General features: G+C 45.5%; 1 protein-coding gene across 3 annotated transcripts in view; it reads left to right on the top strand.

Moving 5' to 3' along the window:
• The window catches only part of sdccag8 (SHH signaling and ciliogenesis regulator sdccag8), a 49954-nt gene that overhangs the window by 27732 nt on the left and 7712 nt on the right, over positions 1 to 14510 (top strand). For all 3 annotated transcript variants that reach the window (XM_089012556.1, XM_089012555.1, XM_089012554.1), the window contains exons 13-14: positions 9165 to 9259; positions 13770 to 13878. In XM_089012556.1, coding sequence (XP_088868682.1) covers positions 9165 to 9259; positions 13770 to 13878 — 204 coding nt within the window. The remainder of the gene's footprint in view (positions 1 to 9164; positions 9260 to 13769; positions 13879 to 14510) is intronic.

Here is a 14510-nt window from a genome sequence, read left to right as displayed (position 1 = left end):
CCCGGGACACTGGCCTACATACGCCACCGCGCTTCTGCTGCACCGCCCGCCCGCCCCCCGCCAGCCAAGCTCGCGGCTTCCACGCGCCATCCGGCCGCCGGACGGCAAAGTCATCACCTCATTTTTTTCTCCGAGTCGAACCGTCCCGTCGACGACGGAGCCGACTGGAAATCCGCGGAACATTCCAGCGCGATGACGCCTTTCCTTCTTTTTGCGACTCATCGGCAGCGTCTGAAACTCCTGACAAAAAGTTTAGTGGACACCATGGCAGACAACTGAAAAGTTGCCTGCCCAGCCATAAAGTTGCCTGCCCCATTTTTCACAACTTGAAACACAATAAGACGTTTAATGGCAAAAAACATTGTTGCACAGTATTAAGGATTGATAATCAGACTATATAACAGAACAACACTTTAAAATGAAGTAAATGATGTACCTACCAGAAATGCTCCCTTGCTTAAAAGATGGTAAATATCTCTTGCTGATGATTTTGCTCCAGTTGTGGTTTGTCCATACACTATTCGGCATGTTGCACAATGCAATGTTTGCGTTGCATCGTCTGCTACAAGCCGCGTGAACTCCTCTTTCCACAATGTTTTTAATGTACGTTTACGTTTTGGAGTGTGAGACTCCGTCAGGGGTCAGCTCTGAGCCCCTTCTTATTCGCTATGGTGATGGACAGACAATGTTAGACAAGGTGATCGCGTAAGTTTGTTGCCTTCCGGGATCGAGAGTTTTTTTCACCCCTGCGTGCCATTTTATTTTGCCTAGCTTGATAAGCTGGAGGGATCGCCCCCGCCCGCCTTCTTTTGTTGCGTCAATACGGTTCCGTGGGATAATCGGACTCGCGCATTTTGTTGTAATAAAACCTCTGCCAGCACCTACGTCTCTGTCGCCTGCTTAGGGATCCCACCCCTTTTATTAACGTTCCAACGAGTCAGCTATCCCTGTCACGCTCGGAACGTGACCGTATCATTGTGTTCAGCTGATACAAAACGCTTGGCATGATGTTACCCTTAGATCCTTTAAAGCAGCATGGAAGAATGCAGGCTTTTATTGAACAGTTCCATCCAGAAAAGGCTATGAGAATCATCAACATGATGAATGATAATGTGATGCCTCAGTTTCGTAAGACCTTACAAGTCAGAAAGCAACAGGTGTCAATTAAGAGCCATCAACGACCATCACAAATGTAAATAAAGTGACTTTATTGTACAATGCTGTTTATTTCTTTCATTGCAATACAACAGCACATTTATGATACATAGAATAAGTTATGTTGTGTGTAGTTTTAAGGCTTATTTAGTTGAAAAGTATATTTCATGGAGACCTGGGAACGGATTATTCTCATTTTATTGGTTTCCTATGGGAAGTAAATTTTTGGGATACACACTTTTCGCCTTACTCTGTCTGGGAAACAATTAAGTTCGGAAGCCACGGCCCCACTGTACTTGGGATCAACTTTCCAGAGCGATGGAGAGTGTGGGAAAGAGGTGAAGAAGGCCATCTAAAGAAAATCAGTGACTGCAAAGTAGTGGTTGGTGAGAGTGTAGCCAGACAGCAAAGATGGTAAGGACCTGCAGGAGGTTCGGGTGATTAAGTATAGAGATGGCAATGTATTAACAGGTGCCAGTAGTGTGATGGCGAGATGGAAAGAGTACTTTGAAGAATTGATGAATGAGGAAAATAAGAAGGAACAAAGAGTAGAAGACGTGACTGTTGTGGACCAAGACGTAGCAAACATTAGCAAGGATGAAGTGAGGAGGGCGCTGAAGAGGATGAAGGGGGGAAAGGCACTCGGGCCTGATGATTTACCAATCGAGGTATGGAAGTGTCTTGGAGAGGTGGCGGTGGTGTTCTTGACTGGGTTATTCAACAAGATCTTAGATGGTGAACAGATGCCTGAAGAATGGAGACGTGCCCACACAAAAGTATGTCAGAGCGGTCGGTGCAAGACATGTATTGTGACTGTAAGACAGTTGTGAGGTGTGCTGTCGGTGTGACGGACGAATTCAAGGTGGAGGTGGGACTCCACCAGGGGTCAGCTCTGAGCCCCTTCTTGTTTGCTATGGTGATGGACAGGCTGACAGACGATGTTCGACAAGAACCTCCTTGGACCATGATGTTTGCAGATGACATTGTGATCTGTAGCGAGAACAGGGAACAGGTGGCGGAGAATCTAGAGATGTGGAGGTATGCCCTGGAAAGGAGAGGAATGAAGATCAGTCGCAGCAAGACGGAATATATGTGTGTGTGAATGAGAGGGATCCAAGTGCAAGAGTGATGCTCAGGGAGAAGAGATAAAGAAGGTGGAAGATTTTAAGTACTTGGGGTCAACTGTCCAGAGCAATGGAGAGTGTGGAAAAGAGGTGAAGAAGCGTGTCCAGGCAGGATGGAGCGGCTGGAGAAAAATGTCAGGTGTGATGTGCGATAGAAGGGTTTCAGCTAGGATGAAAGGAAAAGTGTATAAAACAGTGGTGAGACCAGCCATGATGTTTGGACTGGAGACAGTGCCACTGAAGAAAAGACAGGAAGCAGAGCTGGAGGTAGCAGAGCTGAAGATGTTGAGCTTTTCTTTGGGAGTGACCAGGTTGGATAGGATCAGGAATGAGTACATTAGAGGGACGACTCATATTAGAGGCTTTGGAGAGAAAGTCAGACTGAGATGGTTTGGACCAGATGTCCAGAGGAGAGAGAGGGACTATATCGGGAGAAGGATGCTGAGTCTTGAACTGCCAGGCAGGAGACCGAGAGGAAGACCCAAGAGGAGGTTTATGGATGTGGTCAAAGAGGACATGAAGGTAGCTGGTGTGAGAGAAGAGGATGCACAAAACCGGGATAGATGGAGGACAATGATTCGCTGTGGCGACCCCTGAGGGGAAAAGTCGAAAGCAAAAGAAGAAGATAGATAGCATTATTAATATGAAAAGCAAATTAGTGACAGCTGATCATCAGACCAGAGTTACCACAGGGAAAGTGAAAGTTAGTGGATGCTCTCTGTGCACATATCAATCAAGCCATATCAATAAAAATATTTGATATCATGTATTTCTTACATGAGTAATTTGTTTTTGACATTATTTGCATGATTATGCTACTTAGTTAATTTCAGCAACAAAAAAAACAAACAAACTGGGGAGCCACAAGAGCCGGATCTTTTTATTGAGGCGAGCCAAAAGAACCGGTCGGCTCTGAAAAGAGCCGGAATTCCCAACTCTAGTACGCTGTGGTCTGTAACCTGAATGGGCAGGACACATTCGCGCCGATCTGCTCCAATTGGCTGCTTAGCGTATGTGAACTGCACGGCATTATTGGCTGGACACCTGTCACTCATTGAGTGCTACTCGTCGGCGAGTAGCTTCTGAACTGTCATTTCCGAGCTGGTGCCACAGCGCCCTCGTTTTTGGGAGTAAGGGGGCGGGGCTCCTTGAGGTGGAAAAGAGGCTCGGGCCGCCGCCCGTAAACAAAGTTGACTCGCCGACAGATGGATTGAATGACAGAGCGCCAAGCCGCGCTGGCAGCGTCGTGGCGAGTGGCGGGCGGGGGGGGGCAAAGGATGGAGAGAGAAAAAGGGAGGAAGAAGGTGGCCAACAGGAGAGGAGGTGTGAACAGGTGCGCCTCCGCTCAAGGAACAACCGGCAGATGGAGGGAGAAGCAGCCAGTTTAGTTGCGGGAGGGAAAAAAAACACACACACAAACCAAAACAATAAAAAGAGAATGGCCGCGGGCAGGCAGGCGACGGAGAAGAAGAAGGCGCGACAGATGACGGGGGTCTGCGGGCTACATCAGGCCGCCTCTGTCTGTCATATGTCGGCGTGACCCGCGGGCGCGCACCAAAAAAAAAAAAAAAAGCAATTTGTTCCACGCCGCGTCAATAAATGATGGCGAATCTGTTTCGCTCGTCTTCTTTTCGTGCGTTTGGCAGCGACAAGCGGACCGGAGAAACGCAGGGGGGGGGGGAGGAGAGGGGGGGTGACTCGACCATGCTCGCCGACAACCAAAATTTGCTTTGGTTTTGGCGCAGGCCGAGTGGCCATCGGCATCAGTCGGCATCAGTCGGCATGTAAACGCCATTTTGGTTACGCCCGCCGCTCTCTGTCCAAAAACGAGGCCGTCTGCTCCCCTCCAAGTCGGCCATCTGACTCCACTTTGCGCCGCTCTTCTCATCCTGGCGCGGGACGAGCGCCGCGGGGCGCTGCAAACTCTGGGCCGGCCCCCCCCCAGCCCTCGCCCGCCTCATGGCTGACAGCTTGAATTGGGCCCACTTTAGCCCGGCGCAAGCGACCGGGACGGGCGGCACCTGGTCGCTAACGTGGCGGCTTTGGCCTTTAGCGCTCGTGTCCGCGTCGCTGCACTCCGACCCCCCCCCCCCTCCTCACCCCACACAAAACAAAACATTGATTGTTTTATAATAATAATACATTTCTTTTCTAAGTGCCTTTCAAAACTCTCAAGGACACTTTACAGTCACAGGGTATTTTTTCTGTGGGTGAGCAGTGGCAGCCACACGCGCCAGCGTTCACTTAACCCGGAAGGAAATAGATAGAAAGCTAACTTGCTAGCTAATACAGTAAAGTCTCGTTATATCGATATTGGTTATATCGATAGTACCGCTTATTACGATACTATTTTCATTTCCCTTGCACATTTCTAGTCTTTTTATGTATAATTAGTACCGTTTAGTACGATACCCGGTTATTATGATAATCCGGTTATTACGGTGCTCCTTTTCATCCCCCGCCGGCCATTTTTGTTGTTTACATCGATATATCCGTTGCGCCATTGGTCAACTTGGTCACGTGTCTTGTTACGTGAGCCGCCATCGGTCGCGCCATTGGTCGACTTGGTCACATGAGCCGCCATCGGTCGCGCTATTGGTCGGCTTGGCCGTGTGACTTTGTCACGTGACACGCCATCGGTCGCGCCATTGGTCAACTTGGTCACGTGTCTTGGTTACGTGTCACGCCATCAGTCGCGCCATTGGTCGACTTGGTCAGGTGACTTGGTTACGTACCCAGCACCCGTGTAGCAGAGCCATTTCCATTTTCAGACGCTAGCTCGTGTGTAGCAGACGAGATTGAAGTGTTTGTGTTAAAAGGTAAAAATGGGAAGCAGAAGAAGATTGATGACTTTTTTAAATTGTATACATAATACAGTAAGATGTAAGCGTTGCAGTTTCCCTGTTGTGTTATGTACACTTAATGTCCACTGTACTGTATATGAATGCAATCGTTTTTTGCAACAAGGTTTCTTGTTTTGTCTTCTGAAGCGCGATGATTTTGAAAATTAACGTACATTCCATACTGTGTATTAAAGGACAACCGATGTCACTTTTTATTCAAATGCAAAACACCAATAAAAATGACTTCACGCCAAGACGTCTTGCATTGCTTGTGAATTCAAACAATGGCTTCAGATTCGGATAATATGCTTTCTTGTTACACATCCAGTTATGAATATGTTTCAAATACACTGTAGTTCTGAAGATTAAAGCATACATGTTTACAATCATTAAAGAATTATATGTGCCATTTTGAGGCAACATTGGGGGAACATCTCTTACCCAAAAAAAAGGGGAGCTAATGACCAGCTCCGTTTCTTATATGGCGCTTGGCTGCCCTCTTTTGGCGGCTTTTGTTTAATGCAGTTCGGCGCAGGATCGGATATATCGATAGTCCCGGTTATATCGATATTTTTTCGGACTCCCTTGAATATCGATATAACGAGACTTTACTGTAGATAGTAGATATTTCGCTCGATAGCTAGCTAGCCAACTAGATAGCTAATAGATAGCAAATAGATAGCTAGGTAGTTAGTTAGATAGCTTGAGAAGAACATTTTATATTAACTCTCAGGGTCACGTTACAATCGCAGGATATTTTCTCTGCGGGTAAGCAGCGGCAGCCACACGCGCCAGCGTTCCCTCAACCCGGAAATAATATCAGGAAAAAAATTAACAAAAAGAACTCAATAGCAAATTATATGACCACACAAAGACACAGAGAGCCATTCATTCTTAAGCACTTTCTGTACCCTCTTTGTGACAGGAAGCAGTTCTAGATGCAAGAGGAGAGAATCAAAGAGTCCTTTTCAGCAGTGGATCAGGGACGTCATGGTACTTTTCGCCTTCCACACACTTTCTGGAAACCAATTAAGTTTGTAAGCCAAGGTGTCACTGTACATGGGATTTTTTTTGTCGGTATGAAGAGAATTTCCGTTTGTGAGAGAATATTTTCTGTATTGGTGGCCGACGTCGGCTCCCGGGAAGGCCAGCTTGCTTTTCTCGTCTTGTTCGCCGACTGCTGGAGCCTTCTGGCGCGGCGTCCCACGCTAATTGGTGGCTAAACGGGTCTGGTGTGAGCCCCCTCCCACCCCCTTCTGGGAGCAAATGGCGGGCAGCGCCATCTCCCGCCGAGCTCCGGCGTGCGCCTGGACGGCTCGGGCTGCTGTTCAAACCCAGCGGGTGTTCGGCCGCCACCCGCGTTCGCACCCCAGACAGCAGGACAGCAGGAGCGGGCAGGCAAAGGCGGGCGGGCGAGCCGAGGCGCGGGCGAAGGATGCAAGAGACAGACGCGGTCACTTTGGAGATGCGGGCCAAGCGCGGCGGGGGACCAAAGTTTTCACTTCGATTCTCTCTTCATTAGCGCCGACGACCAACTTGTGTTGATTTGTCACCGCTTTCTCGCTCGCTCGCTCGCTCTCCCGCCGTCTTTGTAGTTTTTTCCGTTCTTTTGTGCGCGTCTGTTGTTGGCACGCTTGCTAGCGTCGCAAAGTTTGCTTCCGGCGGACGGATTGACCGACACTTTTTTTTGGTATGGTTTTGTTCTCCGTGCGATCGCAGGAGAACAAAACATTCAATCGAGCGGATCTTCTCCAAGATGCATTTTATTGGTCAAAAGTCAGCTTTTTATTGTCAAATATGCGAATATGCATGACATACAGCACAGATGAAATTAATGTCCTCTCAGATCCAGCGTGCAGGGCACTTAGAATGATTGTAACAAACATAATAAACACGAAAACGGCAATTTGCCGGGAGAAGCCGCTTCGTGTTCACGCGCCGCCATCTTGATGGGAAAAAAAAACACAAATAATTAATAAATAATTAATAAAATTGGTGGAGCACTTATTAGAAATCAGTCAATCAGCTTTATTGTCAAATACAGTGATACCTTGGCTTACGAACCACACAAGGTTTATTAGACAAAAAATGTCTAGCCCAAAAATTAATTTCCCATGGGAAACCATTAAAATGAGAATAATCCGTTCCCAGGTCCCCATAATAATAATAATAATAATAATGATAATAATAATGATAATAATAATACATTGTTGAATTCATAAGCGCCTTTCAAAACTCTCAAAGACACTTAACAGTCACAGGATATTTTTTTCTCTGGGTGAGCAGCGGCAGCCACACGCGCCATCGTTCACTCAACTCGAAAGTAACACAAAGTAAAAAAAAAACACAAAAAAACACAATAACAAATAATTAATAAAATTGGTGGAGCACTTATTAGAAATCAGTCAAAGTCAGCTTTATTGTCAAATACAGTGATACCTTGGCTTACGAACCACACAAGGTTTGTTAGGCAAAAAATGTCTATCCCAAAAATTAATTTCCCATGGGAAACCATTAACATGAGAATAATCCGTTCCCAGGTCCCCATAATAATAATAATGATAATACATTGTTGAAATCATAAGCATCTTTTAAAACTGTCAAGGACACTTTACAGTCGCAGGATATTTTTTTCTGTGGGTGAGCAGCGGCAGCCACACGCGCCAGCGTTCACTAAACCCGGAAGTACCACAAAGTAAAAAAAAAAAAAAAACACCAAAAAACTAAATAACAAATAATATGACAACACAATGTGTTACACCACATCTCTCAATTAAAGCATGAAGGGCAAAAAAATCCTTACTCAAGGGATCCAGAAAGTCTAAAGCGGGGTTCAAATCAGCCATCTCCAACAAGGACTACGTCTTTAGGTTCGTAGGCTGAGCAAAGTGAAGAAATTTTTCAGGTTTCCCTACCTGTGTGTTAGAGAGGCTGCCAAAACTACGATTGATCTGTGTTCTCCTTTCTAATTTTCTAAGCCTTAAAACTACACAAAATATACCTTATTTTATGTATAATAAATGTGCGATGGTATTATAATTAAAGAAATAAACTGTACTGTATAATAAAGTTGTTTTATTGACCTTTGTGATGGTCGTTGATGTCTTGATGGAATGGAGTGGCCAGTTTCATCAGCATTAAACACTTGATGAGGAACGTAACCTTCTTCTTTCACCATCTTGAGGAATGGACCCTTGTAGGTGCTTTCTCTTCGATAATTGTATCTAGTTCTTCATCAATTGTGATCTGTTTAGCTGGGTTGATAGCTTTTTGCATCAAGTGTACAGACGGCTTGTGCGGGTTTTTTGTGGAGCCTGATTGTTGGGATATTTTAACCTTGCAGTCTACACTCTGCCTTTGAACTATCAAAATAACTATCAACTATCAAAATCAAAGTTGTAACTCTCACTGCTGTCTGCCTGTCTCTTTAATGTTTAACCCCCCCCCCCCTCATTGCTGTGTTCTTGACCAATCACGTGGCTTTAACTGAAGACAAGACAAAAACAGTCGGCTGCCATTTTGTTGTTAGAAGAACGGGCTTGTTCACGAACGACACGTCACTCATTGAGGCAGTTCCGTATACAAAAAAAGTTCAGATGCCAAGGTAAAATGTTCATAAATGTAACGTTCATAAACCGAAACGTTCGTAAGCCAAGGGGTTCGTAAACCGAGGTATCACTGTCGTGTAGTAATGAAAAAATCCCAAAAAAGGTTGAAGTGAGATCTTGCAGAAAAAAAATTTAGTTCAGGATGATAGTCCGGCATGTAGCGTGTACTCAGAGTTCGGTGAGTGTGGCAGTGTGAAGGGGGGTGGGGGGCAGGGCTGGGAGGGAGTTGAGTCTCCTGACTGCCCGGTGGCAGAAATCAATCAAATGGAAACCCCGACCCGCGGTGGGTTGCCCCGACTTCTCCCCAGTTGCTGTCGGACACAATCGCTAAGAAAGGAACTTTGATTTCGGAGGCTTGGGCATTTGTGGCAAAGTGCATTTTGTGGCGGCAGTTGTGGTCATAGTCATCATGGCGCCGGTTTGTCTCTTTCCAGGGAGGCCAGCGAGGCGGCGACGGCGGCGAGGCGGGACGAGATGGCCGAGATGACGGCGCTGCTCAGGCGGACAGAAGCGCGGCAGCGGCAGAAAGGTCGGTGACCCCCGTGATGCGTGTTGCTTGGACCCCCTGACCCCCATCCCCACTTTTTCAAAAACTTGAATCTTGGCCACCTGTGTGACTTACGACCACCCGTACTTACGACCACCAGACCGTTTTTTTATTCTACCACCTCGTCTCTATTCAACATTTTTTTAAGGCAGGGGTCGGGAACCTTTTTGACTAAGAGAGCCATAAAAATAAAATATTTAGAAATGTTTTTCAGTGAGAGCCACACACTTGCGCCGTGCGCGTGCTAAAAAAAAGGCGAATGCTCCGGTGCATTCAAGCTGAAGTGCGCTCGTTGGGCTCATTTAAAGGGGCGTTTACCTGTTTCAACATGACGACCAGTATCATCCAATCAAAATTGCGCTTTCCGCCAACCTAAGTCGGTGTCATCCAATCAAAATTGCGCTTTCCGCCAACTGCAGCCGCAACAGGAAATGAACAGCAAAAAAACGAGAATATGTATTTAGTTTTATCGGCGAGCCATATGCAATCATCAAAAGAGCCATATATGGCTCATGAACCCTAGGTTCCCGACCCCTGTTTTAAACCATGATTGTTCTACCATTATTATTATCTGTCGCGGCTTGAAATTGAAGCGGATTTATGTGGCACAGGTGATGTGAGACAATCTCTTTTCGTCAGTGGATGCTTTCAACATTGTAGTAGACATGCACATTCCACCATAACGTCCCTCATCCATCCTTTGATCCTCTCCTCTTTCATCTAAAACTGCTTCATGTCTCAAAGAGGGTACAGCAAATGCTGAAGAATGAATGACTATGTGTCTTTGTGTTGTCATATTATTTGTTTGTTTTTTTTTTTTACTTTATGTTACTTCCGGGTTCTTGAGAGTTTTGAAAGGCGCTTATAAATCAAATGTATTATTATTATTATTAATATTTTGAATGGATTTCGACTTACGACCCTTTTGACTTACGACCGTTTGGTCGGAACGGAACCCAGTCGTAAGTCGGATGTGACCTATATATATTGTATATAAAGGGAGTGAGTGGGGGAGGCAGTTTTTCAGTGAAGAAAAGTGCGGGCCGCCGCCGTTGAGGACACAACTAGTGGATGACACGCCCGCCTCGCAGTCCAAAGATCCAGGTCTCAATCAAAGGTGTGGAGTTTTCCGCCAGCCCAACGAGGGTCAGCGCGGCCGAACAGGGACAAGTGTCGCCCAGGGACGGGACGCGGAAGTCGACCCAAAGAGGTCAGAGCGCCCGCCGCGAACAGCCGTCGGGCCATCTGGATGCTCCTCGTCCTTTTCGCTACCTGCGCCGTTTGCCGCAAGGAATAGCGGGCAGGGGGCCATGGACCCGTTACTACATTTTGGCTGACCAATTTAAAATAGCATGGCTGATGCCACCCCGTCCTCCCCCTTTAAAGGACAACCGACACCATTTTTTTGTTTGTGTTTTTTAACTGACATCAGAAAAACGGTTTATTGCATCTAAAATGGCCAAAACACGTAAAGCTGATATTTTTTGTCAAATGCAAAACATCAATAAAAATGACTTAAAGTGTCCCAAAACTGCCACAAAATGAGCTCGGAACTGGGCAGATTCAAAAAGTCCCGCCCCCTTGTTCGTGACGTCACGCCAGGATACTCCTTCACAAACTGCCTTGCTCCAGAATCAAAACAATGGCGTCAGAGAGTTCAGATTCGGAAAAAGATGCTTTCTTGTTGCTCATCCCGTTATGAATATGATTCAAATAGTTCTGAAGAGGAAAGCATACATGTTTGCAATCCATTAAAGAAGTCCTTCTGTATCAATTTGAGCCGTCTGGACTCCAATGTAGCGCCCGGAAAATGCACAAGATGGCGCACAAGCTCCGTTGGAAATGGGCTGAGAATTTGTGTCAACTTCCACCTTCTTTATGCGTGTTACCGCAATTGGCTGCGACACACAACAATTGATTCACCATCGCGTTAATTATGTCGTTTTCCTTCTAATTGCGCCATCAAGATGGTGTTTTCAGGTGAAAAAAAGTACCCAAAATGCATTGTGTCGCTTTCTCGGTCAAGGGCGTTCCTTCAGTGACGTCACTTAGGGCATCATCATCAACTGGAAAACAAGACTTCCTGAATATTCAGCGCGAGTCTTAAAAGGTAAATATAGCTATAATATGCGCTGGAGTCTTTGTGTCAAATGCGCTCAGTAGAAGTCATTTGAAGACGCAACTTATCCGGGAGGTGTTGGTTGTCCTTTAAATGGTGGCGTTCAAAACCATTTTCCAAAATGGCCACCGCCAAGCCATCCGGTTGCGGCTCTGACGACGGTCGTCCGGAGACGTCGTTTTGCCGTTCGCACACGCTGGCGCCATCGAGAGCTTTTTTTTACTTTTTCCTTTACTTCCATCCATCCAGCCATTATTATTATTATTTTTTTTTTTTGACTGCGTGCTGTGTCAAGATGACATCAGACGTTTCTCCCCCTCCCTCCTTGGCTCGTGCCAGCGCCCCCCCCCCCCCCCTCCACCAGCTCAGTGCCTCTGCCTGTTGTTTGTTTCCAGTGCCAGTTCTGCCGGGCTTTCTGCGTCCCAGGGTTTTTTTTTGGCCTCTGCGCGGCTAGACGCATTCAAAGCCTGTTCGCCTAATTAGCATTCTTCCACGCAACTTTTTTTTTTCACGCTCTGGCCAAAACTTTACTCTGCGTATGCGCGCTGGAGCAAGCTAGCGAGTGGGAGCGCACCCCCCCACCCACCCTCCAGATGAAGCCCGTCAACGTTCGGGCAGACTTGCAGGCCCGTCTCCATGACCAAAGTCAAATAGGAGATTCAACACCAACCGGCAGCATGAAAGGCGAAAATCTGGAAAAAATGCTTTCAAAAAAAATTAAATCTTTTCTATAACTTGTCAAGAAAAAGGCGCCATTGTCCCATGATGTTTCTTTTAATAATAATAATAACAATAATCCATTTGATTTCTAAGCGCCTTTCAAAACTCTCAAGGTCACTTTTCAGTCTCAGGACTTTCTGTGGATGAGCAGCGGCAGCCACATGTGCCAGCGTTCACTCAACCCGGGAGTAAATAGATAGAAAGCTAGCTAGCTAGCTCATAGATAGCCAATAGATAGCAAGCTAGACAACTAGCTATATAACTAATAGATAACCGGCCAGATCGCTAGCTAGCCAGTCAGTTAGCTAATAGATAGCTAATAGAAAGCTAATAGATAGCCAATAGATAGCAAGCTACACAGCTAGACAACTAGCTATATAACTAATGGATAACCGGCCAGATCGCTAGCTAGCCCGTCAGTTAGCTAATAGAAAGCTAATAGATAGCCAATAGACAGCAAGCTACACAGCTAGAAAACTAGCTATATAACTAATAGATAGCCAGCCAGATAGCTTGCTAGCCGGCCAGTTCCCTAATAGATAGCAAATAGATAGCTAATAGAAAGCTAATAGATAGCCAGTAGATAGCCAGCTAGACAACTAGCTATATAACTAATAGTTAGCCAGCCAGATAGCAAGCTTGACAGCTAGAAAGCTAGCTATATAACTAATAGATTGCCAGCCAGATAGCTAGCTAGCGGCCAGTTTGCTAATAGATATCAAATAGAAAGCTAATAGATAGCAAGCTAGACAACTAGCTATATAACTAATAGATAACCGGCCAGATCGCTAGCTAGCCAATCAGTTAGCTAATAGATAGCAAATAGATAGCTAATAGAAAGCTAATAGATAGCAAATAGATAGCAAGCTACACAGCTAGAAAACTAGCAATATAACTAATAGATATCCAGCCAGATAGCTAGCTAGCCGGCCAGTTCCCTAATAAATAGCAAAGATAGCTAATAGATAGCCAGTAGATAGCCAGCTAGACAACTAGCTATATAACTAATAGATAGCCAGCCAGATAGCAAGCTTGACAGCTAGAAAGCTAGCTATATAACTAATAGATAGCCAGCCAGATAGCTAGCTAGCGGCCAGTTTGCTAATAGATAGCAAATAGAAAGCTAATAGATAGCCAGCTAGACAACTAGCTAGCCGACCAGTTAGCTAATAGATAGCAAATAGAAAGCTAATAGATAGCCAATAGATAGCAAGCTAGAGAGCTAGGAAACTAGCTATATAGCTAATAAATAGCCAGCCAGATAACTCGCGAGTGTGGCTGCCGCTGCTCACCTGCAGAAAAAATATCCTGTGACCGTAAAGTGACCTTGAGAGTTTTGAAAGGATGGCTATCTAGCTGGCTATGTAGCTGGCTACCTGGCTAGCTATCTATTTGCTAATAGATAATAGATAGCTATTAGATAGACAGCTAGACAACTACCTATATAACTAATAAATATTCATGTGTTTTGTTTTTCTACTTTCATTCCTTTCATCACTTTGCTGCTGTGAAATGTCAATTTCTCCACTGCCAGTCTAATAAAGGCAAATCCAGTCCAATCCAAGAGCTAATAGGCAGCACATGGATAGCTAATACAAAGCTAATAGATAGCCAATAGACAACTTTTGTGCTTTTTCTTTTTTGTGCGCGCAGTAAGCGAGCTGGACGGCCTGCTGACCTCCCAGAATTCCCTCATCAAGAAGCTGATGGAGGAATGCCGCACGCTGGGGGCCACCTTGGAGGAGGTGACGGGGAACAAAAGGTCAGCACCCGACTCACACCCCCAAAAAAAAAATACAACAACAACAAAAAACAAAGAGCAGTTCCGGTTCCAGCCGTCCTGTCAATCATCTGCTGATAGCCCAAAGGTGTACAAGTCATTTTTTGCTGCCGCATTGTTGTTCCGGTTTCCTCATTTATAGCATCTAAAATACCCAAAACATGCAGTATGATATTTTTAGTCAAAGGCAAAACACCAATAAAAATGACTTCAAGTGTGCTGAAACTGCAAAAAAACAGAAATGGCCAGTTTCAGAAGGTCCCGCCCCCTTATTCGTGACGTCACGCCAAGACGTCTTGCCTTGCTCGAGAATCAAAACAATGGCTTCAGATTCGGAGAAGATGCTTTCTTGGGACTCATCCAGTTATGAATATGAATCAAATAGTTCTGAAGAGGAAAGCATACATGTTTGTAATCCATTAAAGAAGTTATTCTGTGTCATTTTGAGGCAACATTGGGGGGAAATGTCGTGTAAGGAATTAATCAGCCCGTTTCCACAGGCTGATTAATTCTTTACATGGAGCTTTGCCGCCTTCTTCTGGCTCTTTTTGGTGCAACATGGAAGGAAAAAGGGAAATGTCACAATGGGCTCAACATTGTTGTCACAACACACA

This window comes from Hippocampus bargibanti, linkage group LG13, assembly GCF_051943395.1.
Source record: "Hippocampus bargibanti isolate YZ-2025 linkage group LG13, ASM5194339v1, whole genome shotgun sequence".
Lineage (NCBI taxonomy): Eukaryota > Metazoa > Chordata > Actinopteri > Syngnathiformes > Syngnathidae > Hippocampus > Hippocampus bargibanti.
The sequence above is the reverse complement of the archived record's forward strand: the minus strand, read 5'-3'. Positions and strand labels throughout refer to the sequence as shown.